This window comes from Pezoporus flaviventris, unplaced genomic scaffold (assembly GCF_033815535.1).
Source record: "Pezoporus flaviventris isolate CSIRO_AGI_PZ_B2104156 unplaced genomic scaffold, CSIRO_AGI_Pfla_v1 ptg000002l, whole genome shotgun sequence".
NCBI classification, from domain to species: Eukaryota; Metazoa; Chordata; class Aves; order Psittaciformes; family Psittacidae; genus Pezoporus; species Pezoporus flaviventris.
Window position 1 is genome coordinate 89,356,672 of NW_026892550.1, and position 26,765 is coordinate 89,383,436.

Sequence of the window (26,765 nt, forward strand, 5' to 3'; positions counted from 1 at the left end):
CATAGCAGCTTTAGCAAGAAATGCAGGTGATGTGAGAGCATTCAAGTAGTAATCAATTTATACTTGAGCCATTTGTGTGTAAAGTGGACAATGAAGATGAACATACCCCTGCCATGTTGTGTCCACATGAAGTCTGTTATGTCCCAGAGGAGCAGAAGCTACCTGCTTGCTCACATAACTGTATTTTTCCCAAGCACACTAACACTGCCTTTCAACCTGTGCACAGCAGTAATAGCTGCAACTTTCACTGTACTATTAGAAGTGAATCAAACTCATTTGATGTGCTGTCATTTTCTTCCCTCAAAACATTAATATCATAGCGAATTGTGAGAACACTACAGAAGCCACAGATCAGCAAGAAAAGGAAGGTTTCTGTTGCTGGCAGCAGTAGCATTCCCCTGTGATATGCTACCTGGTGTCTGCTGTGCATGGGGGACAGAAGGGAAGGTGTCACTCCAGGAAAGCATAAGTTACCTCCGAAAGCAGCCCCATTAGAACAAGGTCTTCAGGTAAACCCAGGGTTGTTGACACAGCTATCCAGAACAGCCAAGGGAATCTAATGTGTATATATGCCTGGACGAAAGAGACAGACTCAGGTGATGTTCCCAAGTCCTTCCCTTGCCCACCATACATATGCCTGCTTGGTTTTACCTGCAAGATAGTAAAAAATTCACAACACATAACACACTTAAACACACACACACACACACACATATATATATTTAGGGTAGTTTTCCCCATAGAGTTTTGTCATGTTCTTTCCTTCTCCCCAGTCACCCAAAACATTAAGGCAAGGCTCGTAAGGATCATAAGATAAAGTCCAAGCATTTATTTTTGTAATAATCATTAAATATTTTTATCACAAAAAAAAAAAGTTCCACAGTTCATTAAACTCCTCTTTGACTGACAGATTATTCTCCTCTATGTTTTTGAAAGACTAGAATGAAAACTTCTTCTTGCTTTGGTGTTCAAATGAACTATTCCCCCAAAACAAAGATAAACATGTTCAAAAACCTCTTTGAAGTCAGTAACATAACAAGATTAAAATAAGTAATGCAGAAAGTGACAAAGTGAAATCATTACAAAAATGAAAGACATTTTCAAAAGTGAAAGAGCATTCTAGTACTGAAAAATAAATAATAGATTTTAAAATTCTCACTTAAATTATCTATAGTTGGGTTGCTTTAAAGGAACGTAACTCTCCCACAATCTTTTTTCTTTTCATGCAGTGTTGTTTATTTCAAGAAGTCATGCAATATAAACAAGATTTTACTTCAGCTGGCTGTTGTAATATAGCTTTGTACAGAAGGTTGATTTGTAAGCTAAGAGAAAGGAAGAAGAGGAGAAAATCATCTTATAGAATCACAGAATAATTAGGTTTGGAAAGGACCTTAAGAACGTCTAGTTCCAACCCCCCTGCCATGTGTTACGTGGATAACCTCATCCAACCCAATTAAACTGTTCCTGCTTAACACAGAAAAATCAGGCAAACTGACTCCTAGCCAGCTTTAAAAGAATAATCACAGAGCTATAACCAACAAAACATTATCAAATGCAGTAATGCAGAACCGAGTAACAGAAGATTATTATTTGCTGGTAGTAAGATGGAGAATGTACAGTGGTTTGGGGTTGTGATTGGGGGTTTTTTAAACAGTGCATTGAAATCTCTGGAGCCTGAGAGGAGCTACACACACGTAACACCAAGTTCAGTTCTAGCTGAGCATCAGGATAAAGAACTGAAGGCAAATCAGGGGTGTTTCCAGCCCCACATTTCTTTATCAAGTTATGCTGAATATTTCTTGCACAGCCCCACCAACAAGTGGCCCAATAAAGCCAAACTAACTTCCTGAAAAACTTTACCTTTTTCTTCCAGCAGAACAGTAGGACTGTCAGATGAACTTACTCATTTTGAATATATTCACCTGTTCAAATACACACACTTCAGGGGTGCTGCACATCAAGTCTGAAGCAGGAACACAAGAAAACCAGGAACATAAAATCTGTAACAACCTCTGAGGACTTCAGACTGATTTCAAGAATACAGGAAAACTACATATGAAGTTGTGCAGGCTAGATTAGAATACATTCATTACTTTGCAAATATGCTTTCAAAAATATGGGAGGTACTGCACAAGAAATTCCACACATGATACAGAGAGGTTAAAAAGAAAATAAAACAAACAAGAAAACTTTTGGTCACCAAAAGTTTCTCTACCTGACAATCATGGTAGGAAGCAAATGATATCCCAAAATGAAGTGAAGAATACCAAATGCTATATATTTTATGTTTTTAAAAACAGAGCCTTTAGTACCTACAGTTTGAAAAAAATATTAATCATATTCTGCCTTCTAAAATGGCTGGGGTGGGAAGCACCAGTTAAAGAACAAAAAATCCTCTGGATGCAGAGAAAGGAAAGCATCCTCATTTAAAAACGACTAGGTAGCAGTTCCGTAAAGTGCCTGTTTGAGGAAATACATCAACAGACGTTTTCCTTGTGCAAAATAGACATTTTTCAGCTCAAATCTTTGGAACATATATTGTACCCAGAGTTTGTGCTCACACATTACCTGCAATTTCAGTAACTCAATAAAAACTGCACCGTCAAAATTATTTTGCTCAATGCAAACCGTCCACCACCCCCAATTCAGCTTTCAGGGTTTGAGCTAAAAACAGGGCATCAGAAAGCTCTGGGTTTCATTCTCTCATTTCTTATTTTGTCTTTTTACTCATTGTGCGTGCTTACTTTTGACTGTAAAAGTCCATTAATGAAGGCTATATGAAATACATTCTCTCCTAGGGAACAGCAAAACCACATTGCATACCGCTGTAAGACACTTAAAATTTTAAAAAGCAGCATTTAAGTTCAATCTTAAGCCTGACAGAGGTCTCCATTATGAAATGCAAAACGCCAGACCTCTTGAAATGGCTTTAGTATTAGAGAGTGAATATTTATAGTCTTTTCAAATTTAAAAAAAAAAAAAAATTTAACAAAAGGAAAGAAAAGTTAACAAAAGGAAGCTGAAACAGCCCAAGTTACTGTCACTTTCAGTTTTAGGCTGAGGTCCACCTACAGCCAACCACAGCCATTACAAGAACAGAAACTGCACAGACAGGAGAAAAAGCCCCTCAGCCTGAGCCGTGAGTAATGTAACCACTGCAATGCAGCAGAGCCACACCAACACCACAGTGGTTAGTTCAGTTACAGGTAAGGCTCTAGCTATGGCAGCAAGGGAAGTTAAAATGCATACATCATCCCTCCTCAGCCTCACCATAAACTGGCTATTAACTGTGTAGCACTGAATTACTAATACTGCATTTAAGCTTTTCAATGCCGAGATCCATTACAGGCTGCAGCTGGAGGGCTGAATAGGGCCAGAACAGAGTACAGGTATTTGTTTGTAAACCACAAGGCTTCAGATCAAAATTTCCAATGAACAAACAAAATCAACCACCCCAGGTCACTACCAGTCCTTCCCCTCAAATGTGCCCTGCCTCCCAGCCCACTACAGTTTTGGCAGTCCATCGTTTCTTCTGTACGTAAGATGAGTTTATAGATCTCCAAGCAAAAGCGGAGAAAACAGGTATTACACTTATGAGAACAAGCATGAATTACCTCCAGATCAAGATAACGCATTTAAGTGACTTAAATAAAATACATGTACATTCAAAAAAATTTGCATGTATTTGCCCATTTTAATTTAAAAACAAGCTGCTGAATGCTTATTTGATCTGAACTGTCTCCGGTAGGAAAGGTATTCTGAATGCACCAGTGTACAGCTGGTCTGACCAGCCAGGAAGTTCATGCTGCAGTGGAGTCCTTCTTGGATAAAACGTGTAATCGGGCTCATAGTTCAAGAGACAACTCAGCGATGCCATGTAGATATCTGCAAATCTAGAGAGACGTCTTAGGAAATAAGTTGGATTCTCATCAGTTCTGAATAAGCTTCCAAACTGTGCATTGAAGAAATTCCTGTTCAGCTCCCTGTCACAAAAAAAAAACAACACCCAAAAAGAATGAAGATACCTGCACACATCTCCTTACCAGCTAGTACCCAGAACCTGAAACAAGCAGTTCCTATAATCTGTTCTCTGCATTATTGTCTTGCCATTACACTCCAACACACTTAAATGCAACGTCATTTTTGCACCTCTTGCATATATGTAGCCTAGATCTAGCAATCACAATAGTGAACAGAAGAGCTTCACACTTTGCCCACTAAAACCAGTGATAAGTTGCTTCTGACTTCAGAAACACGGTGTCTCGAGCTATCTTTATCCCAGAGATAATGAAAGACAACTTTTGCCTTCATCTAAATCCTAATGGCATCCATTTGTCCCAAAGATAAGACTTTAAAAAAGAAAAAAAATTGCAAAGATTTGGCTTAATGTACACAAAAAGCTTAAGCACATCTTGGAATTAATTTCTGTTATTAGTCACTGCCAAGTGTAATTCCCATTTCATTTACTTTCACATTTCTGGAGAAGGCTGCTGGTAGTACGGCCGCTGGCCTTGCCAGCTATTCACTTCCCACACTCAGCATTTAGCGATTACTCCTTCACAACAGTAGACTTTTTGGAGTTTTAGCCCTATTACCTATGTTTGTGATGAGTCCACTGCTATATCCAACCTAGTGCAGAGCCCAGTTTCTGCATACTTTAATATGTATTGTATGTAATCTGAAGAAATTATCTAAAAAAAACCTGAAGTGACACAAATATGCATTTCTGCATCAAGACTTATATCATGCAGAAGTAAAACTGAGTAATCAATAGCAACAGGGGCAGATTAACACAGGACAGGAGAAAGAAAAGTATTTGATATGATGTTACCCTTTCATTCAAAAAACTAATGCCTGTTCTAAAGAAGGGGAACATGAAAAAGTGGTTTGTATGTACAAAGGGTCAGAAGGGAGAAGAGCTGCAGAAGAGACAGGCAGAATATTGTTTTACACAGATTATTTTAGAAGGTCTGTAACTACCAAATAATATAAAATAAGTGATGGAGAAAAATTATGAGGAGACATTTGGAGGACATCACATAGAACACCTGGCTACCATGAAGCATATTACAAATTCTTCATCTCTAGCATCTTACCTCATTTCCTTTCTTTCCTTCTTCCATTCTTCTAAAATCATTTGCGAATCAGGATCACGGTGAACCTGGAATGTAAAGTATGGGTAACAAGTAACTAAGGATGCCCTCATAAATGAGGCTTTCCGTTACTAAACCATTATCAGCTAACAGAACAAGAGCAGTGCTTCAGAGATCAGTATACAGAAGTTATCCGCATGCATTTTAAACAATGAAAGCAGGAATAAATCGAGGCTGAACAGTGTAGGAAGGAGACAAGATTTTGACAAAATTTTTATTAAACTAGCCACACAAATAATTGCATTTATTTATCTACAGTCAAACTGGTGAACTTTAATGAGACAGAAGGCATTTGCAACGTCAACGTCTAGCATTTAGAAACTTGGCTGTATCCCTTCTGCTACACAGAGCCGATTATACACACAGAGAACAAACCTGCATGTGTTCCAGTAATCCTGTCAAGGTTTGAAGCCAGGTCATGGTTTGAATGTACTTCTCTGTGTTCATGATCTTAATCTCTGATCGTAACTCTGGGATAATCGCACCAGTGCGCCAGCCATGCTTCAGGGTCAAATCCTATTTACCAAGAATTACAAAATACAAGTATTAGTCTTAATAAGAAATACATAGTAAAAATATTTAAAAAAAAAGAAAAAGAATTTGACCATTTTTTATCCCAAAGGGGCACTAATTTAATTGCTTCTTATCTATAAGCAGAAATATTAAACAGTGGGACTTAACTGTGCCAATAGAAAACAGAACTTAATTTCAGAGTAAGCTTCAAAAGCCACAGTTTTAAAGAGAGAGGCAGAAAACATATGAGCACCTGTGAACAAACACAAATTCATTAGGTTTAGAATAAACAGTAGGAAATTCCTCGTTCTTGTAGATGAAACCTCTACTGCTGTCCGGATCATCTGGAGGAAATCATGTGTTGGGTTTGCGGTATTTACAGAAATATTCATCTGACAGAAGGGTCCTATCAGGACCTATCAGTTATTCAAGCTCCACCTGACAAATATAGGACAAGGCAGCTGCCACCTGTGCTCTTTCCTCCATTATACCAGACAAGGACAGAGCTGCACCCTCCTTTGTTTGGCTCACAGCCTTCTAAAGCACCTAAAACTACTACTCTTTCTAAAAGCAGACTGGAACAAAAATGTTAACGTCCGCTGCTGTTGAAACTTGTTACTGCAGCTTGGCAGTGCTAAGTCACATCCAGGCATTCATATACCATCAACTACAAAAGCGTTAAGCGGTGGTTGCTTATTCTAAGGTAACAGTTAACAATATACTTGCTCATTAGGTAGTAAGAAAATGCCTGCATAGTGGGGCTACAAACCACAAGAAGATCCCAGGACGAAAGCTTATGATTGTGACAGGAAGATTGCCTCCTGCATTGAAAACAGAAGTTCATTCAGCTCATATTACACTTGGTAGTAAATGTCATCCAAATCAGCCATAGCCTGTACGTTTGGATATCTGTGTTTACTCTCCATTACATCTGACACAATCAGTATCTGGATCAGGAATACAAACTCACACGTTCCTAAGCACAGTTTGGAAATAAGTTAAATGCTGCAAGTCAGGTGGAAAATATGGTCAGCACCAATTTTCTTCGCTGCAAGAAAAGCAATATGGCTTAACTACAAACACAAATCTTGGTGTATTTAGAAATCTCAAATTAAAGTGTGTTATACTGAATAACTGGGAGGAAGAGGGGAAAACTAACAAAAAAAAACTTGTCTTTTATCCTATTTTGTGAAAGTAAACTACTTACTGCCAAGTCACTGTAAATGTGATCACCAAAGTAGAGAACTTTAGAGCCCCTCCAGCCAGTAAGCTTCAGAAATTCATACAAGTTACCCTGCAGAAACAATGACACGAACATTGCAGCAGCATGCCACTTGCACCTTCATAAGCCAAAAAAAGAATTTAGTACACCCCTAAATATATTTTCATATCAAGAATCTTATCCTCACTTTATCTAGTATGAATTCCAAATTTTACAAGCAGTTTCAGTAATACTTCAAGAGGCAAGGCAACTGCAGATATACAATACCAATGATAAATTCGTACCACTTCAATTATTAAAATAACTCTGTTAAAAAGCTTATCTACTTTTCAGACGCATTTTTAGCTAAAGAAGCTTGGGATTCTAGAAAATAGGTATTAAATTTGAATTGAAAAAAAGTTTATTGAAAGCATACCTGTTTGTAAATCTGACCTTTCTGCAGCTTGTGAATTCTGTCCCAGAGCAATACTCCCCTTTCATTCACCTTTCTAAATGGTCTAGAATAGAATTATATGCAATCATTATATTGCTGTAGAAATTCTGCCACTTTTTAAAGGGGATTAAAATTTTTAAATAAAAAATATTGATGTTTCAAAAGGAAAATATGCTCTTTAGCATCTAACCATTTTGTAACAGAGAGAAAAAGCAAAGCTGCGACACTTCCACTTTAGCCAGTGAAATGCAGTGTATCTACCCAGTCTACCTATGACTTTTATAATGGAGTTTGAGAACAGCTGTTGAAAACTAAGGCAGGTGTCCCAGACAGATGAGAATAAACAGTGTGAATTATCTGCCATTAAGGAGATAACACCAAAAAAGTGAAGATGTGTAAAAATTTTGCCCAGTGCCTCATTCTGGACAACCAAAAAACTAAAGAAGGGGAAAGAGGACTGGAGGCAAGATGTACAGCAAAGTTCCCTTTAAAATCAAAGGAAAAGGAAAAAAAAAAAAAGAAAAAAAAATGGGAAAAAACAAAAAAAGGAAGAAAAATAAAGGGGGGGGGGCAGAAAATTCCACCTCCCTCTGTCTTGCTCTCAAATCACAAGTACAAATACAGGAATGGGTCTTTTTCAAGTGTAAGAGTAGTGCATATGCATTACAAATGTGTTTAGCTAGTTAAGCAACTAGTCCAAATACTCCAGCCTGTCAGCTACTCTGCCCTTTAAATATTATGTGTGACTAAAAAAAACCCAGAAGCAATGAAAGACATTTCCAGATAAGGGTCAATTCTGAAAGGCACCAAAAATTCTCAGGTTTATTAAGAAAGGAACATGCTTCACCAACTTACAAGCTAAGATGCTAGAAACTGCTTCTGTGACCCTAACTCAGTCCAGAAGGCCTGTAATACCTGCTGGAACTTTCTCAGGCAAATATTTGGACTTCAGAATTAGGTGTTACTGCATTCTGTAATGACCTTACATAGGACTTCACCAAGTATGATTTCATTTTACATTGATATCCAAATTGAAATATTTTGTAACATGCTCCATAGCCTCATATGGAATAAACAACTTGAATAATTTTTACTGACTAAATACTAACCTTCGTTTATCATTGAAAAAGTTCGGCTTATCAGCTTGTACAATGACCACATCAAAGAGATCCCTCCAATCCTTGCCAACTATGAACTTCATGCCTTTGTCCCTAAAAAGTACAAAGGGATATTAACAGTGAAGCATAACAGAAGTGCAATTATCTGTGCAGTATAATGAATTACAATCAAGAACCTCATCCTCCCCAGCCCTTAGGAATGTATACAGCAAACAACTGTTCACTTACACAAAGCTGCTGGGACTGTTTGTGATGAGAAACATCTTCTTGCCATGATCAGCCAGCTTTGCTAACACTGCACGAGTTTGTTCAGCATAGCAGATGTATTTCTCTGAGAGGATTGAGGAAAATACAGTATTAACTGAAAAAGTTTTTCCACATGAATTTTCTCTGCATTCAACCAAAGTTTCAGAATGATGAGGTTACACTTAACAAAGGCACTTTAAACAAGCCAAATAACTCTTTCAAGCTTTAAAATTTAGAACTTGTAATCTTAAATAAGGAAGCCAGAAATACGATTTTACTACCAGTGAAAAAAGGCTTGATAGATGATCTCACTAGTACTTACCAATATCTGCTTCAATTGCTCTGTACATTATTCCTTTGATGTGGACATCCCTGATTGAATCCTGTCAGGAAAAGCAACAGAGCACCACAGAACTGAAAAACCTTTTCAAGTATAAAATCCAGTGCTCACTGCATAGCAGTAGTAATTTGTTTGTAAAACAACTGATTTCTCTGAATTACACTTTCAACTTCACAGAAATGCCACGTGATTTTCATGATATATACGTCACCACCAGACAAAGAGTAAGCCTATCCTCCAAGAAACTAACCTCGCAATTTTGGAAAGTATGAAACTGTATTGTACAGGGGCTGTTTTACACAACAACTATGAAAGGGTGCTCACAAGGGTGAAGTGGGGTGAAAGCCCTTTGCAGAAGCAGAGTCGTCACAGATTTCCAATGACCTTTGGAGCAGAACACATTCCTTTCCTCTTGCAAAAAACCCAAAAGCTTTAGGTCAGATTTTAGATTATGATCACTCACAAATGCCCTGGTTATTTGAAAAATAAATTTATGAACAGATGAAAGAAGCTAAATGCTTAAGCAAAGTACTCATTTGGCAGCTCTCCTGAATCAGCTCCATACCAGCTTTGTTTAGGACAGTGATGCTGCCATTTTGGTACTTATGGGGCATGTCCTAAAAATCCTAAAAAAAATGCCGCTATAGGGCTTACAAAATGTTGGTAATGCTGAGCAGTACAGAAGTTTCTACCAACAGTTCAGCAGAAACCACAAGAAATAGCCTTCTGACTCTATGTAACCATAGCCAGAAGGGAAAATTACCCTGGAGGTCAAAAGTTTCCTGTATGGAAACCCTGTGTAGGCAAATACCATCAACTTGGGCATAACCTCCTGTTCTTAAACAGCTACGACACAAAATTATCTCCTCTGTGGGATATATCCTGAGAAATCAAGGCGGTCAAATTACTTTAGTCATTCTTACTACATTTTTTTTGGAGGAGGAAAACACACAAAATAGATACGCCAAAAGAAAAAGACAGCAAATGATGGTATACTAGTGAAGATACAGAAGCTGAACTGAAAGCTCTGAACTGGAATTCCCCGTAGCCTCTTACAACTCCTCCTAGTGAGAAAAGTATGCATTTAATAACAATCAAAAGAAGCTTTATTGACATACAAAAGCTTCTTCACTTTCCTCCATTCACCCCTCAAACCTATAAAAAGAGCAACATCGGAATTAAAACAAATTTCAAATTATTCTGAAGGTAGACCTTGGAAAAGAAACATTTCACTTATGTTTTCACGGTTGCATAGCAATAATTACTCTACACAACACATAAAGTTGAGGTATTTCACTGGGGCAGACACAACACTTTGAAGCTTCCTGAAGAGCTCAGGGAGAAGATGCACAAATGCAGAGCTTTACCTAAATCTTCAAAGCTAGTACCTTGACATCTTTGTACAGATGAACGGGCTCATAGTCTATGTTGTTTTTCAGAAAGTATTCATTCACACAAGAAAGGAGTGTCATTTCTGGCAGGGAAAATATATCCATGAATTGCTTCATTGTATTTCCTTGTGAGCTCTATACGGGTGGGAAGAAAACAGAAGAAAACACAGGTGTGTCTCAGAACACTTCCATTCATTCAGTAGAACCACTTGAGCTTAGTTGCAGATACTCAGCTTTTGCCATAACTGTTCTCATTACTTTAGATGCTTTTTGAACTAACAGACTTTTTTTATATAAAATAACTGCAACAAAAGTGTTGGCTTTATTTTAAGCATTAATCATGATGCATTACTCTTAAGAGCAATATTTTAATTCATAAACATATAAAAGACAATCCTTAGCTAAAAGTCAAGAGAAGGACTTTGAGACCTTCACTGCAAGTCTGCATTTCTAAAAATAAGATGCACTGGGTACTGTGATGGGGTGGAGGTTTCGTTATCTTCTATTTTTCTTTTTAATGAGGGGAATACTGATTAGGACTACAAAACAATTTACATCCTTGAAAAGAGATGATAAAAACTTGTAAGAATCTACAATAATGAGGCAACAAAAGAAAACATTTCTAGTCTGCAAAAGCTGTGAATATAGCTGTCTCATAAAAACAGAGAATATCATACAAGAGCAAATACAACTAAATACTTCTCAAGAAGAGGACAGGTAAAGCAACCTGCCCAAGACAGCACACTGGTCAAGATAACAGAAACATAACGGCTGAGGTTGCAAGAAACCTCTGGAGGCTATCTTGTTCAACCTCCCTTCTCAAACAGGACCACCTAGAGCCAATTGCTGAGGATCTTGTCCAGACGGCTTCTGAATCTCTAGGGATGGAGACACCACAACCTTCCTGGGCAACCTATGCCAGCACTCAGTCACTCTCACAGTAAAGGAAGTGGTTCCTGATGTTCAGAGGAAACCTCCTGTGTTTCAGTTTGTGCCCATGGCCTCTTGTCCTGTCACTATCAAAGAAAGCATAGACCTGCAGAGACCAAGACACTCCATAAGGAATGCCAAGGCAATATTCAGAACTGCTGCAGAGACCAGATTTGGGAATTCTAAGTTCAGCTCCTTAAAATAAGGACAAGTGCAAGAACAAAACACTCCATGGCACAACGAGCCTTTTGTGTCAGCATGGAATTAACATCCATAAGTAAAAGGCATAAAATAAACTTGGTTTTTACTGAAAAGACAGCACCATTCTTCATTTGGGAAAGGAACCTAACAGCAAAATGTTCAACTTTCCCCACAGAGCCAAATCCTAAAACTTAAAAGCTTTATCATTCATCTTCAGTGAAATCCTCTTAAGGTCAACTCTGCCAGCTTGTATGCAAGGGATGCCTCCACACATTTATTTACTTGCTGCTACACCAACTAAGTCCTTGACCACTGGGAAGAAGTGCATAACCAGGGTAAGGTACCAGATATGGTTCATTTCCCAGCCTTTATCAGATTTGCGGCGCAAAGTCACTTGATTTTGTTATGTTCCACTTCACTGTCTGTATGACTGGGCAAGGGAACAGTGAAAGAAGAAACTACAGCAAGGGGAAAAAAGAAAATTCATTCGCCATTTTAGAGGGCAAACTTCACATCTAGCACTGTAAGTCAATCATGTATTGAGAAAATATAACTGCTAGTAAGAACAAGAACAAAAGGCAATCACCACTATCCCTCCCCTCCCAAAATAAAATAACTTTTAAAGAGCATTTTGTGGTTTTACCTTTCCATAAAAGTCACTCATTTGTTCTAAAGGGACATGGGAACCATCATACATTGCAATGACTTCTTCATCCGGGACGACACTGAGGCCTCTGGAAAACAACACTTAGTTTAGTTTAAAAGTCAGATTAGAACCTTGAAGTAATTACCGAATGAAAGTCTGACAGCTTAACAGATCTGGAGCTTATTAAAATACTAATAATGTCATAGGAACACTTTAGTCTGTATGTTAAAACAGCATCTTTCCTTACAGAGCAAGTAACTTCTTAAGAGGCTGACACACATAGAATGCATTCCAATTTTAAGTCCTTTTTACTTTCTTACAGGAAAAGAGCTAATTAGTCTCCATTGAAACTATGCCTTAAGGGTTTGTAAGTACTAGCTAAAGCTTCCAGCTTCTTAACACAGTAATTCCTCACTCTGCCATTGTTTCATACAGCACTGATAATGTTTAAACCAGATTACTCTGCAGCATGACCTTGGAAGACTCAAGGGAAAGAAAAACATACACAACCTTTAAAAAAATAAGACTTTCTTCTGAAGTGTATGAACAGTTCAGTTTCCCAAAATTTAAGACTACTTGAAGAATTGTTCACAATCACAGCCTGTTCACAGTCAGCAGACTTCATCTGTACAACTACAAAGTTCAACTGACAGCATCAGCACATGTACTAGAAGCTGTTCACCTACAGCAGCACTCCCACTAGTGCTCCTGGAGATGTGCATTGTCAGAGGGATACCAGAACTGCTTACACCTCTCAGTACAAATGAAGCTGTGTGCTTGGGCAAGTCCTACTACCTTCTGCTATACAAGTGACCTATGCACTTACAGAACACACAGTTAAAACTAAGAACTACAGATATACAGCAACTGACAGCAAAGCTCCATGTTGGCATAGAAGAGAAAGGTAAGATTATTTTAAACAAAAGCAAACATTGAGTGAGGTGTAGCTTTCATACTTGCCCCTACACACACTCACAGGTAACCACGATGTGCGGCTTAGCAGTCCATCCAGAATTACTTTGGGTGATACGGAGAACAAGGGACACCAGCTCCTCAACAAATCTCAACACCTTTCTTGACTGGTCATCATGTTCTGGCTTTGGATGTGCATTTTGTACTAGGAGCTGACAACAACTGTGATCATCTACTACTTCATTCTGTCCCACTCTGAGTCATAAGGTAAGACTCCTGAAGAACTCACCACCCACTCATCTTCTCCTCTAGGTCATTATGGTTCCAGTCATACCAATATCCTTCCCAACAACATCTCTCAAAGCCTTCAGCCCTTTTTTTTCTCCCCCCACCTCCATACAGGTGGTTGGAGAAGCAGCATGTTAATGTCATGAGAACTTGATGACCGATAGATCCAGGCACCATCAACATATACCATCCTTCTGTCTCTTCTATCAACAGTTCTGTTACTCTCCTAGAATCAACTAGGTTGGAAAAGACCTTTAAGATCATGAAGACCAACCATTACCCCTGGGCAGTCACTCCACATTTAATGATAACTGCCAAGACACCACTAAGCCATGTCACTAAGGGTCTCATCTACATTGTTTCTGAACACTTCCAGGGATGGCGATTCCATCACTTCCCAAATTTAATTCCCTCACAAGGAGAGAGAAGAAAGGTGGCAACCACCCTGGAAGCCCCTCCACCAAACATACATACGTACACATTTACATTCATTACAGTCTTAATATTTCTGCTACATACCTCTACAGATAAATGTAGCTCTGATTACTTCACCTAGTCTTTAACCTAGCAAACTAGCATTGTTCACAGTGAAAAATGCAATAATGTGACAGCCTTTTTAAATGAATCTTACAATCAGTGACCTTCACACTGAGTTCTCTGGTTCCCTCCTAGGCCTGAATAAATCATTCCTTTGAAAACCACAGGAACAGGTTCTGTCAGTTGAAACATACAGTAATTACTCTACACCAGCATATACCAACGTTATAAAGTTTCACTCAGACTCTGATGATACATACAGAACACATTCTTTTGGCAGCCCTAGGTAGCTACTATGTTGACAATATGAGCCTAGTGCTGGACCATGACATCTTTTTCATTTTCCTTACCTTCCTCTCCTCACTCCCAAAGCACATCTCAGACTAACACATGAGGAACAGATCAATGACTATGGCTGAATCATCTACCTGCCTCACTAGCAGATGAAAAGAGGTAATGAGCATGTTATCATAATTTCATATTACCATATACAGCCCCGACAGTAAATCACTGTGAGGTTGCATTATCTTTTGGCCCTAGAAGAAAACTTTCTGTGCAACGATATCAAGAAAGATGCTTAGGCTTCTTGTTCATTTGAAAATCTGGTACCAAGTGTAGCATTCACATCAGTCAAACATGTACTGCTTCATTACAGAAAACTGAGCCATACTAAAAACTCTTCTGTCAAGGTCACATACAGTATGTCTGTATTATGTAACAAAGCACAGCACAGAGATTTCCTATTTAACTTAGTTCAGTAAACTCAAAAATATCAGGCTGTGCGAACACAAAGCAGTTGTGCTCCATTCTGCAAGTATGATGCGGTTGATGTGTCCAAACTTAAAAGCTCTGTGCAAACACAGAAAAGACCTCTCAAGTATCTATACAACCACATCAAAATCATGCTAACAGCCAGTCTGTGACCATTATTTACATAGAAAGCAACAGCAGAGAAGTCATCAGCATATTTTTAGATGTCTTTCAGCACAATTTAACAGCCGGAAACAAAGTGAGTCAGCACTATGTGACCAACCAGCTTGCCAACTTCCCCAGCTTTGAACTGGGGCGTCAGCTGTACTGTATCAGCCAGTAACCTTGTGCATATATCTGTGTGTAGCCCAAGGTGCAGAGAAACCCCCTTACTACTAATGCTGTTAATTCATGTCTGTGCTTCTCAGGGCACTGTTCCCAATGAGAATCTAAGATGTACATTAATAAATGCAACTAAGGGATTCATAAAAATGAACAGATACATCTTTATTATAAATAGGAAGTAAATTTACTCACCTATAAACTGTTCCCAGCTGAATATAATGAAAAGCATCAATCTTCATTAATAACGCCTTGCAGGGAAGAAAAACAAAAATCAGTTTTTAATCACATCAACTGTTCGCCATGAAATTATAAAAATCAAAGCAATTTTATCTATAACCTGTCTCAGTAACACCTGAGCACATTTGCTTCAACTTCCTTTATAGCTTCCAAAATACTTTCATCAATGGCTTTTACCCAGGGCTTGCAAAATCACCAAGGAAACATTGTCCAGTGACCTGTCTTCTGCCACCAAAAAAAGCACCCAAAACGTTTTCTACTTAAGAGAAAAATATGAAACAAAATCCTTGCATGTCAATGCAGAGTGGAAAGTTGGAAGACTTAAAAGCCCTATTTATTTTCTTTGGTTAGGTTCTCAGCACTAGATAACTTGTCACAAAATTATTTTTACATACCCGGTGCACATCATAATGAAGTCCTCTGATTGCAAAATTGGGATCATAGTCATATTTTCTTATTTCTGCAGGGTACTAAGAAAAGAGAGCAATGATTTGATTTTAAATCCATAACACCAACAACTAAAAATCTTTTTCTACAGAATTTTAAAGCCTACATTTTCTATGTCTCTCATTTTCACTACTCATTAAGGGGCTTTTTGATAGGTTGGTGAGATTTGGAGGAATCAGGAGGAATTTGGAGGAATGTTCAGTGTGAGACAAGTCAAACACTTTTTTCCAAAATGCAAAGTCATTGTTTTAAATCTAAGTCAAGCACAGTACCTAAAGTTGGATATACACGTCCTCTGTAGAGATCACTTTTGAGCATTAGCCTTTTGTTCAAAAGTTTATTTTAATACATACACCTTTGCATGCAAGCTTCATTTTCTTAAATTCCTAAAATTTAATGCAGTTACCTTGCATTGTGAAGTCTCCCCAAGAAACAGACTATATGAACACAGTTTCCAACTCAACCTTCTAGCTACAAACCCAAGAACATGCCACAATTTACAGAGATACCTGAACTTTACCACTCACTTCTACTGAAAGAAAAAGCAATACATCATCAATATTAACAGGAGGAAAGACAAAAACACCATTTTTGTCATTGCCAAGAAATAAAATCAGCACAATGATCTGTTCTGACTCCCTCACTGCAGACCATACTCCTCATCTTAGATTGTCGGTTTGAAATTTAGCCCCCAGAGGTGTTTATAAAGATACAACGCACCACAAATAAACACAGATGGAGAGGAAGGAAGAAGAGAATTCACAACAGCAGATGTCACCTGGAGAAGCCATGCTTCCCCACAGGGACCTTCCCAAGGTATAGTGTGTCACAAAGATCAGATCCTGAAAGCAAGTCAGGCATCAAACACCATCAGGGTGAGTCACATCAGGAGACCACCACAGTGACCCAACTATATTTACCCTGAACAGCATTTGTAAGATTGCTTAGAGATGCATGTGAATTGAATGACTGCATAGGAAGCTCATACCACCTATTAGAGAGTTTTCTAACATTCTTCAGTACAAGCCCATTGTAATTTTGTCCTGCTTTAAGCACAGGTTAGTCATGCAAAAAATATGTTAGGTGTGTGCCTTGGGCTAAGGGGTTTGTTCATTTGTTTTTAAAAGGTAAAATGCTTCAGTCATTTCTGACAAGGCTTGAGAAAACTATCATTTCTTTGATTAACCAAGTGAAAGGCAATTCTTGATTTCCCTCCCATAGGCACAGCCATCTTAGAACTTGACAAATGAATCTCGGGCACATTCTCCACCTTCTCTACAACTGTCTCCATACATACAGGGCTAATTTACAAGCCTTTGGTGAAAAAAGTAGATTACACAGCTTCAACAGAGGCTCTAGCTACTTTTATAAAAAAACCTAGTAAATCTCATTTTCTCCACAAAGTTTTTATCTGTTCTGAAGAGGACCTGCTCTGCAACTGCTGTAGACTGTGCTCATACCAAACACAAGCATCTAGACTTAAAGAAAATACTCCTAACTTCTGAACTATCATCCCTACTACAACTTCCAGAAAACATAGCGAAGGCTACTGACTGAATGAAGAACAGCATCAAAAGCTTACAGACAGGTTGGGAAGATTTGTAGATTTGGTCAGGGAACATAAAGCAGAAGAGACAAGGGAAAACATATACAGAATGCATATACAGAATGCATATACAGAATGCATATACAGAATGTGATCAATCACAAAGAAGTAAATCTAGTTCTGACTCTTTCAAATTTCTGCATACTTGACTTTCCTACTTTACTCTACTAGAGGGCTGTCTTTTGGCACACATGTCAGCACACATGAGAAAAAGATTGAGCCTACCTTGGCACGCAAATCAAAGCTTCCTTATAAACCAAACAACAACAAAAAAAAAAGATTAAAAAATTGCACTGTTTGCTTGCCTTACTCTTGATAGGAATACTTGTATCTGGACTGAAACAGCAGTCCAGATAAGGTGACACAAGGCCTATACATTAGGAAAGAAATAAGCCCAAGAGCAAAAGTTTTCATTCAACACCTGCTGCCACTTCTGAGATTAACATTAAATTGATGTTTATTCTCTTGGATACACTTCAAAATTCCTTGCTTCCTACACTGCATTTTGCAGTTTCTGATGAATTACCTCATACTGCCATGACCAAAATTGGCCATCTTTTAGGCTGACTGTGACAGTCATAATCGGCAATGCTATCTAGAAGTTTTTCTAATGTTAAAGGCAAGTAAAACATTAACAGTGTAAGAAGCTACAGAGACAGCACTAACAAAAACTGTTGTCCTTCAATAAATTCCAACAAGACATGATATATTTCCACTAAGCTGTCTCAGAAAGTAATTACAGCTTCATTTCCTATAACTCAAGAGAATTTAATTGAGACAAACTGGAAAGTTATTACTACCTGGATGCATTCAAAGAGTAAAGACAGAGCACAGTTTGAGATTCTGTCTACAAGAATTAATCTTGACTCCCACAGTAACGTTTTTTTACAAGAACCACACAGCTTTAATAAAATCTATTTACACATCCTACAGCAATTGCTGCCGAGACATGCCAAGATCTCAGAGGGATCAAGTTGTGTATGCTTGTAGCACCCATGAAGTTTTGTTTGCTCTTTCAGGGATATTTATAGATGTTTATATATAGCTCCTAACCTTTAGATTCAAATCCAAAAGTAGAATAACACCACCCATTCAGATTTAGATTGTATGAAATACACAAGCAGTTTATTAGTTAAATTACTCTGTGGAATACTTTTGCAGGAGAATTTTCCTGCAAATCCTACAGTCCAATAACCTTTACCTCTTTCAGTCCACATTTTCTTCCATCCTTTTCCCTGCACTATCTTCAGCTTCCAAGGCACCCACCTCCTCCCCATCCCCAGACTACCCAACAACCAACTCCAAGCTGCTTGGATGCCAACAAGTCACCAATGTAACACACTGCTTGGTGAGGTGACAGAGCAGTGCTCCCTCTTAAAGGACTATAGAGCTGAACGCTTACTTGCGTCTTTCTTGTATCCAGCCTGATTACAGCATTACTGCATATGCACCCCTTCAGCTAACTCAGCTGAAATGCCAGGGACATAACAGAGCACCTCAAAAGCACACAGTGCAATCAAAGACCTCCTAAGAAGTCAGGCTAAAACTATTTCATATGGAACTTAATCACTGCACTCACAGCAATGCATAAAACAGAGCAATGGTAATTTGTAAGCTTCTTATTTATTAGGGTGACTCCAATTAATGACAATCAGAAAAAAAACACCAAAAACAAACCCACCACCAAATTAAAAATTAAAACAAATAAAACTCTATATTCCTTAACAGTTGACAGATTGTGCTCTGCTCAAAACTGCAGCTGAGAATATACCAGGACTTGTGTGGTTCATATGTAGCTGTTGTACCAAACGTGCTATAAGGGAGCCAAGCTAGGACTAAGGCATGAAAAGAGTTATGTCCCTCTCAGTCAGAAATTATTTCTATACTCTTTATTCAGCAGTTGTTATTCCACTATTTTTTCTTACCCGATGCTCATTAATAAGAAGATCTCGAGCAGCATTGAAGATCAGCGTGTGGAGATGTTTAGAATAAAAGACCAAGGTGTAGTCGTAATCAAATCCATAAATTTCAATGTCTGACAGGCTCATTTCATTGTTTGAAAAGATAGCATCTGGATTCAGCATGTTACTCATGACTGAAGGAACCAACTCTGGGGAAGGAAAAAACAAGTCAGACTAGCCCTGTAGTTTTAAATAATGCACAGAAATCCATTAGCAATTTCTAAATATAGATAAATGAAGATGGAAACTATCAAACTAATTCACACTAACCAGCTAATCCTTAACAACATGATGCCATTGAAAGTACTGTCCCTAACTTTTCTTGGTGACCCACAGCTTTTAGTCAAAGCACACTTTCCCCTGTACAGTTCAAGTAGGAGAGAAGATGTATTTTGACGTCTCATCAAAGAACCTAAGACTCAATATATGTAATCTTTGGCTAACTTCATTAACACATTTATTACTGCTTTTGAAAATGAACTTTGGATTTGGATGATGATCATGATTATTACTATTATAGAAGCCTTGTCTTCTCCTCTCATTATCTGGTCTGGCTTCCGCCCCTGAAGCCAAACCACAATTTGACACTTACTTTCTTTTGCTTCATCATTTCAAGGTTACCACAGTACCCACTGTCAACTCAAATAAATAAACTTTGTGTGATTGCAATAGTTTCCAAACAACAGTTACATACACATTGCTATGCTTATTATCCTTCTAGCATATTAGGAAGCTAAAAATATTCTGCTGTTCTCTACACACAACTACGTGGTGTGTGCAAACCTCCTATTCTTCAGGGTATGTTTCCCTTGATGTTTGTTTGAAAAGTACACTGAGAACTTAAGACCACTTACTTAGAGCCATAAAATATTAAGTAACTTTAGGACCAATACCAACATCAGTATGAAGGATGTTTGTTCTTGTTTCAAAAACTTGAAAAAGCAACATTAGGAGGCTAAATGCTACCCTTGTGAAACCATAAAACATGAACATGTTTTCCTTCCTTCCTTTCCCATATACTATCTTTATAAACCACCTTTCCCTATTGTGGAAAAAAGGGAGTTTACATCTGTGCTTGGAAGGATGAGTGTAAAGGGAACATGCTTTGTTTGGTTACTTTCTACATATAAGCTTAGAAGGAATTGGTCAATACCTTCATCTCTGAGGACTGATACACAACATGCTCCACCCTGGGAGGGAGGAAACTACCTGCACAAGGCAGGTAGACATGGAGATTCCAGATCTGTTAAAAATTTGATAGCATTCAATTTTGAAAACTCTGGCCAAACACATAGAAAGGGAAATGACATTTATTTTATAAAGCAATGGCTTAGTCTGCCACACAGTGAATGGACAGATACAATAAGAAACTTTTACAGACGCCCAGTATCAGATTGCAGTGTGAAACCGTTCCACTTTATCTGACACAGACACCCAAGTCTTCTAATTTTTAAGAAAGAACAGCAATTTGACTGAGTTTAATTCCAAGTTTCTTTCACCAAAAAAAAAAATCTCAGGAGTTTCCCATGCTTAAGTGGTCATTGTAAGCTCTATCTTTCATTTCAGGGGATTTAACAAAATAAGCCTCAATCAAAACATTAGCTCCTGCTATCTCTACTCACTGCTTATAGTAATACATGAGATAAATGTTACATTCAGCTGAGGTAACAAAATAACCAAATGCAATCTGACACAATACTATTAAGGCAAATACTCTTACTTTATAAAAAGAGCCATGAATCACCCAATTCACTTGAAGCCATAACCATAGTTTTAAATTAACTTCCAAAATAACAACACCCATTTCTGTATTATAAATTATTTTTTCAGTTGTACAGCCTGGTGAGTTAACATTTATTTTAAAAATATAGCTATATATAGAGATACAGATATTTCAGATTAAAAAACCTTGACCAGCACCTGACTGAAAACAGTAAAAATACTTAGAATCATAGAATCATAGAATAGTTAGGGTTGGAAAGGACCTTAAGATCATCAAGTTCCAACCCCCTGGCTGGCAGACAGCATCCCAAGTGCTATAAACCTTGCATCAAAAATCGGCACAGCTTTGTCATCTTAACACTGTAACTAAGTGAAATGCCACATACTTGAAGCCATGGAGTGACTTTGGCTGTAATAAAATATTCCAAATTATTCTAGAAGCACTTGCCGCTTCTTCTGCCAACCCACGCCCACTGACTGATTTTCCTCTTAACATTACCCTACTCTCTAGCCTCAGCTCTGAAGTATTATTTGGGTGTCACTTAGAACAAGTTAATTTCAAGAACAGGAAAATAAAGATTCAAAATAAAACGTATTTACTCTCTTCTTCCTGCCCCTTATCCCATCCTCCAAATACCACAGCATTCTTCCGAGATCTCCAACGCTTGTGTTAGATCTTCTGAAATCTCTTATTTCACTTGTGAAATGCTGCCTCTATTTTATGTTTGCAAACACTACATTTGCACCCAGCACTGTGAAGCCCCAGTTACTACTCAAGACTCTTTAAGTGCAGGATAATACTGTAATTTCTCTTTTTAAGGACAAAACATGCAAGACTAAAACATAATCCACTGCCACTATAGGACAAGCTTTCTCACTTGATGCTGCATAACACAGTGTCTTTTAGATCTTTAAATTAAAGATCACATATTCAAGCTCCTTGGTAATACTCTTTCCATCAGACCAAGGGCTGAAGCAAGCAACCTTTAAGCAAGTATTGGACCCTTAACTTTATGCCTAACTGGGCTGAACAACAGTGTTTCCCAGAGTAATGTATGTGTCATCAGTGTTTCACCCTGGCTTCAATGCTTCATGGAAGTATTATAATGGAACCACCAGTAAAACAAAAAGTAATACGGTCGCAGACTGGTGTGGGTTGGAAGGGACCCTTCAAGCTCATCCAGGTCCACCCCCCCCCGGCATAGGCAAGGACACCTTCCACTAGACCAGGTTGCTGAAAGCCCTGTTCAACCTGGCCTTGAACACTGCCAGGGATGGGGCAGCCACAGCTTCTCTGGGCAAACTGTGCCAGTGCCTCAGCACCCTGGCAGGGAAGAATTCCTTCCTAATATTAAAACTGAAAGACATGCAAACCTTCTCAGCATTTCCTGGAAGCGCAGCCTACTGCAGAGATCCCCTCTAACAGACAACCAACTTCCCGACTTTCTTTTTACACTTGCCTTTCTCTAAACACCACGTCTCGAATAACCCGCCAGTCTGCCTAGCCCAAGCTACGCTGTAGGAGAGGCTTCTTCTCCGAGGCCCTTCCTAACAGGTACAGCCCGGTGGAATTAAGGGGGGCAGCCGCTTCCAGCGGTACGTCTCCGGGGATCCGGAGACCTGCGAGGCAACGATCCTACCCGCGCTCCCCGTCCGACCTGGGACAGCAGGAGCGAGAGCACTTGGCCACCAGACCCGCGACGGCTCCAAGAGCAGACAGCGGCTTCTCGGGGCTCTGCGGGACAGACCCAGAGACGCTCACCACGGGTACGAACCCCGCAGGGGTAGAGGCGGGGCGGCTTCATCGCCGCCCCATACACACACACACACACCCCGCTCCTTGAACCCTTCCTGCTGCCGAACGGCGCCCACAAAGCTCGCCGTTCCTCCGCTCCGCACAGCCAACATCTATCTACTCGCTTTAGCACTGGCGGCACTCCGACCTGCAGCGGGAGAGGAACCGGCGCCCGCGGGCCCCGCGTCCCGGCTCACCCTTGGTGGCTCTCTTGGCCTCCTTGTATCGCGACCACAAGTAGTTCTTCATGTCAGGCGGCGGCTGCGGCTGCTGCTGCGGGGCCACAGTGCACAAGGCAGCGGCCCCCGCGGCGGGCAGGGCCCTACACCGCTGCCCGCCCGGCGCCGCTCGCCCCGCCGCCAGCAGGGACCGCACCACAGCCACTGCTGCCATGCTCCACTCAGCCGCGCTCCGCCGCCGCCGCCGGCTGAAGTCACTTCCTCGGGCTCCGCCCCGGGGCCGCACGGAGGCGGGGCCCTGCCCAGCGGCGGCAGGTAGCACCGTCCCACCGACCCGGGACCGCCTCGGTCCGCCGGTGGGGAGCGGTGGGCGCCCTGTAGCTCCCGCCGCTTGCTGCCTCACTTCCATGGGGGCCCGAGGCGACCGGCCGGCTACAGCGGGAAGCGGCTTTCTAAAGCCCTGACCCCCGATGGAGCTAACAGAGGGCTGGGTCCCCGGCTCTCGAATCTGCCGTGGCGGCGACGGAAAGCAGCTTCCCCCATATGTAACCGCCGGCAGCAGTTCGTTAGCAATTGGTGAGGGGTCACACGCAGTTCAAGGTCAAGTTCAAGGAGTGGCGCGGGCAATGCGCCCCAACTACACAATACCCTGGTCCTCGGGTGTCTCGCTGTGTGAGGAACTGCCTGGTATTCACATCACATCCACAGCAAATACCTACTTTTCCAGCCATAGTGCATTTGAGGCTATATGCACCTGCTTACACCCATGAGCAAAATAAGCTCAAAACAAGCTGGATATAAAATACATAACACAAAGAACACTGTGAAATCCACAGAAGCCATACTGCTGTTTTGAGGCCCCCATCTCCCTATGAAACACTTGCCATTGGTATCTGTAGACCCTGTCAGTCTGATAACTTCAATCAGATCTATCGATATTTGTTTAAAAAAAATAATAAGTTAGATGATGCATGGATGAAGAACCACCAAGTCCAGACCATTTCCACAGCAGAAAGGTGATGGCTCCACATGCAGAACTCCTGATGTGCTCAGAAACTTTCTTTACAACAAAAGGAACATACTCTTTTTTTTCCAGTACAGTAAACATCAGACAGCTTGTTCTTATACCAAGGAGAACCACAGAACCTATTGTCACTTAAGTCTGGAAGTTATGAAGTTAGCCAGCCATTCTTCCCCATACATCTCTAAAGCAGCAAGCCTCACAAATCTGAAGGATTTCAGACTAAATATTACTCTTAGCAATCTTTTTTTTTATTTTTTTTTTTTTTTTTTTACAAATAATGACACCCATTGTATTTTTACAGGCAAAACCACAACAAACTGAAAGAAAAACAATCAACCTTGTATTTCAAAGTGTCTGTCAGTGGGTAGCTGCATATTCTGTACTCCTTACTGAGGCTGAGTTCTTGATTGACATTTTAACTGTGGTTGCCAAAAGTCTGATACCTATGGATTGCCCAGACTTGGTTACTTTATGGAGACCAGACACAGCTTTCATCAAAGTTCCTACGTTATCACTTATATTACATTGTCATTTTGTTATTGCAGTATGTGATTCTGGTATACATTACTAGGAATTCATCATGATGAATTCTGGGAACAAGGGCAGAACAAGACAGTCAGTATTTAGGAAACAGAGAAGGCAAAAGACAACTCCATAGAGAATTTCTAACCTGGTACATGCTTCCTTTGATCTTTCTAGACAGAGATTTTTACAGAACAATTTTGTTACAACACCCTGGGGCAGAGGAAATTTAAACTTCCATATACATTTCAGCATCAAACTTTCCATGTGCAACTAGAAAAAAAACAAAGTTAAGTCACCTATGAAATTAGGAGACTCAGTGAAAAGTCATTCTGAATTCATAGCACAGTTCTAGGGCATTGTAGATTTTCTGTTCATCCAAATCCCTAATTAATCAATCACCTTCAACAAAGCAAAAATGCATTAGAACTGGACAGCTTCTCCACTCCAGCCTATGGGCTAATTAATCCCATGTGCAATTCAATTGAAATTAATGGCAAAAGGCACATTGTTCCTCTCCTGAACACAGCCTAGCCTGGTCTCCAAGTCCCAGGACTGTAAATATCGTGAACAATAACCACATCAGTAGGTGAGGCATTCTCAAGGAAGAGTTACAAGAACTGCTCTGAATAATACAAGAAGGAGCAGTAGCAGAAAAGCCATTTCCAGCAGTCAGTGGAGGTGTTGCTGTTGTGGCATAAGCAGAAAGAATACTGCAGGGCCAGGGATTTATGTTCCTCTACTATGACACCAGCATTAAGGTTAGAAAACTTACCTCTAAAAAGGTAATAAAGTGCTTATAGCACTGTCACTGACTCTTTGAAACCCAAATACTTTGAACTTTCACTTTTTTTTTTTACTATTAAACTAGAATGACAGTATTTCTATTTCTTCTGCAAGCATGTGCAAGACAGGGCCTTGAATGTAGAAACCACTGTTGTGGGTAGAAACTCTCTTTTTTGCTGCAGTCAGCTCCACAGGTAGCCAGGACTGACTTAGAAAGGGAGATGTATGCTTTGAGTGTCTAGTCGCAGCGCTTTCAGAGATCATCCTCCCCACATGTCAGGTAATATGCTTTTGTAATGCTAGCATATTCTGGAGGTATGTGATACAAATTAAAAAAAATGTTGTTTTCTATATGCTATTCTGTTCACCATAGCAGCTTTCAGGGGGAATGGGGGGATTACTTTTTGCTTACCTGTTAGGCCAGAGGGTTGTTCACACAAATCAAAGTAATCCCTAAGTGTTAGCAGCAAGACTGGAGACAGAACTAAAACATGAGGTGGTAGTGTTTAAAAATAAGTTGTTAAACAACTCAACTTCAGACAACTCTGTCCTTTCCCTTGTCTGCTGGTCTCTGAGTAATGACTCAAATACTGGAAAATATGTGGTAATGTAAACTGGCATGAAGAAGCTCACATGGAAATTCATTTGCCTTTATTTGGGGTCTATAGAAGATACAGGAATATGCATTCCTTCTTCCAGAAGTTATATCAGTTCTTATATAAACAGAATTGGGTATACAGAAGTAGAAGTCAACCTACAACTGCACTTAACTTGAAATATAATCCTACAGGCCAATATAACTTTAAGTGTCCCTTCTTAATCAGATCGGTCCAAGTGATGGACCAATGACTAAACAGGAGGTATCCAATACTTTACACAATGCACAAAAGAACCCAGACTTTCCCTCATGTTGTTGTCAGAATTGACCACAAATGTGACACTTTCCTGGTACAAACTGAAAGGTGTTTAGGTATGGCTGACAATTAAAAAAGAAAAGCTCACACCCAACATAAAGAGCTTCACAGAAGAATTATCCTTCAAAGAAGAATCTCAGAGGGCCATCTAACTTCATGAGTAGAGCAAGAAATAGCATAGACCTAAAACCAAAAAGGCATGCAGCTGTGTGAAGTACAGACCATATACCCTGATTTATATCTGGCATTCTACTACTTACTGTTCAGGACTTGTGGGATTAACTAAGGTCTGAGTGCAGATAATATACACAATTTTTTTCAAGATAAACAGAATGCTTATGAACTAGATGTTTTACTTTTGGCTGAATTTTGTGACCAGGAGTAATTAAGTACATATTATCCCCAGTTCATAAACACCTGTTGAAGGTTCAAGACATAGATGCCATGTAATCTCCATACATACATACATAAAACACCTTTGGGGACCTGTTAAGTGTTTCACATATGCCATGTATGACAAGTGAGACCTATAATTACACCTCTACCT

The 26,765-nt window shown here is 39.6% G+C and overlaps 1 protein-coding gene across 1 annotated transcript; it reads right to left on the reverse strand.

Annotated features, from left to right (window-relative positions):
- Window positions 1–809: 809 nt before the first annotated feature.
- NT5DC3 (5'-nucleotidase domain containing 3) lies at window positions 810–23,208 on the reverse strand. The gene is made up of 14 exons (XM_061445001.1): window positions 22,991–23,208; window positions 19,241–19,425; window positions 15,658–15,732; window positions 15,218–15,273; window positions 12,191–12,281; window positions 10,414–10,551; window positions 9,008–9,068; window positions 8,668–8,770; window positions 8,431–8,532; window positions 7,304–7,385; window positions 6,874–6,960; window positions 5,529–5,669; window positions 5,097–5,161; window positions 810–3,983 (listed from the first exon to the last, which is right to left on the reverse strand). The coding sequence occupies exons 1-14, from the start codon at window positions 23,184–23,186 to the stop codon at window positions 3,722–3,724; spliced, it is 1,644 nt and encodes a 547-aa protein (XP_061300985.1). The 5' UTR covers window positions 23,187–23,208; the 3' UTR covers window positions 810–3,721.
- Between the last annotated feature and the right edge of the window lie 3,557 nt (window positions 23,209–26,765).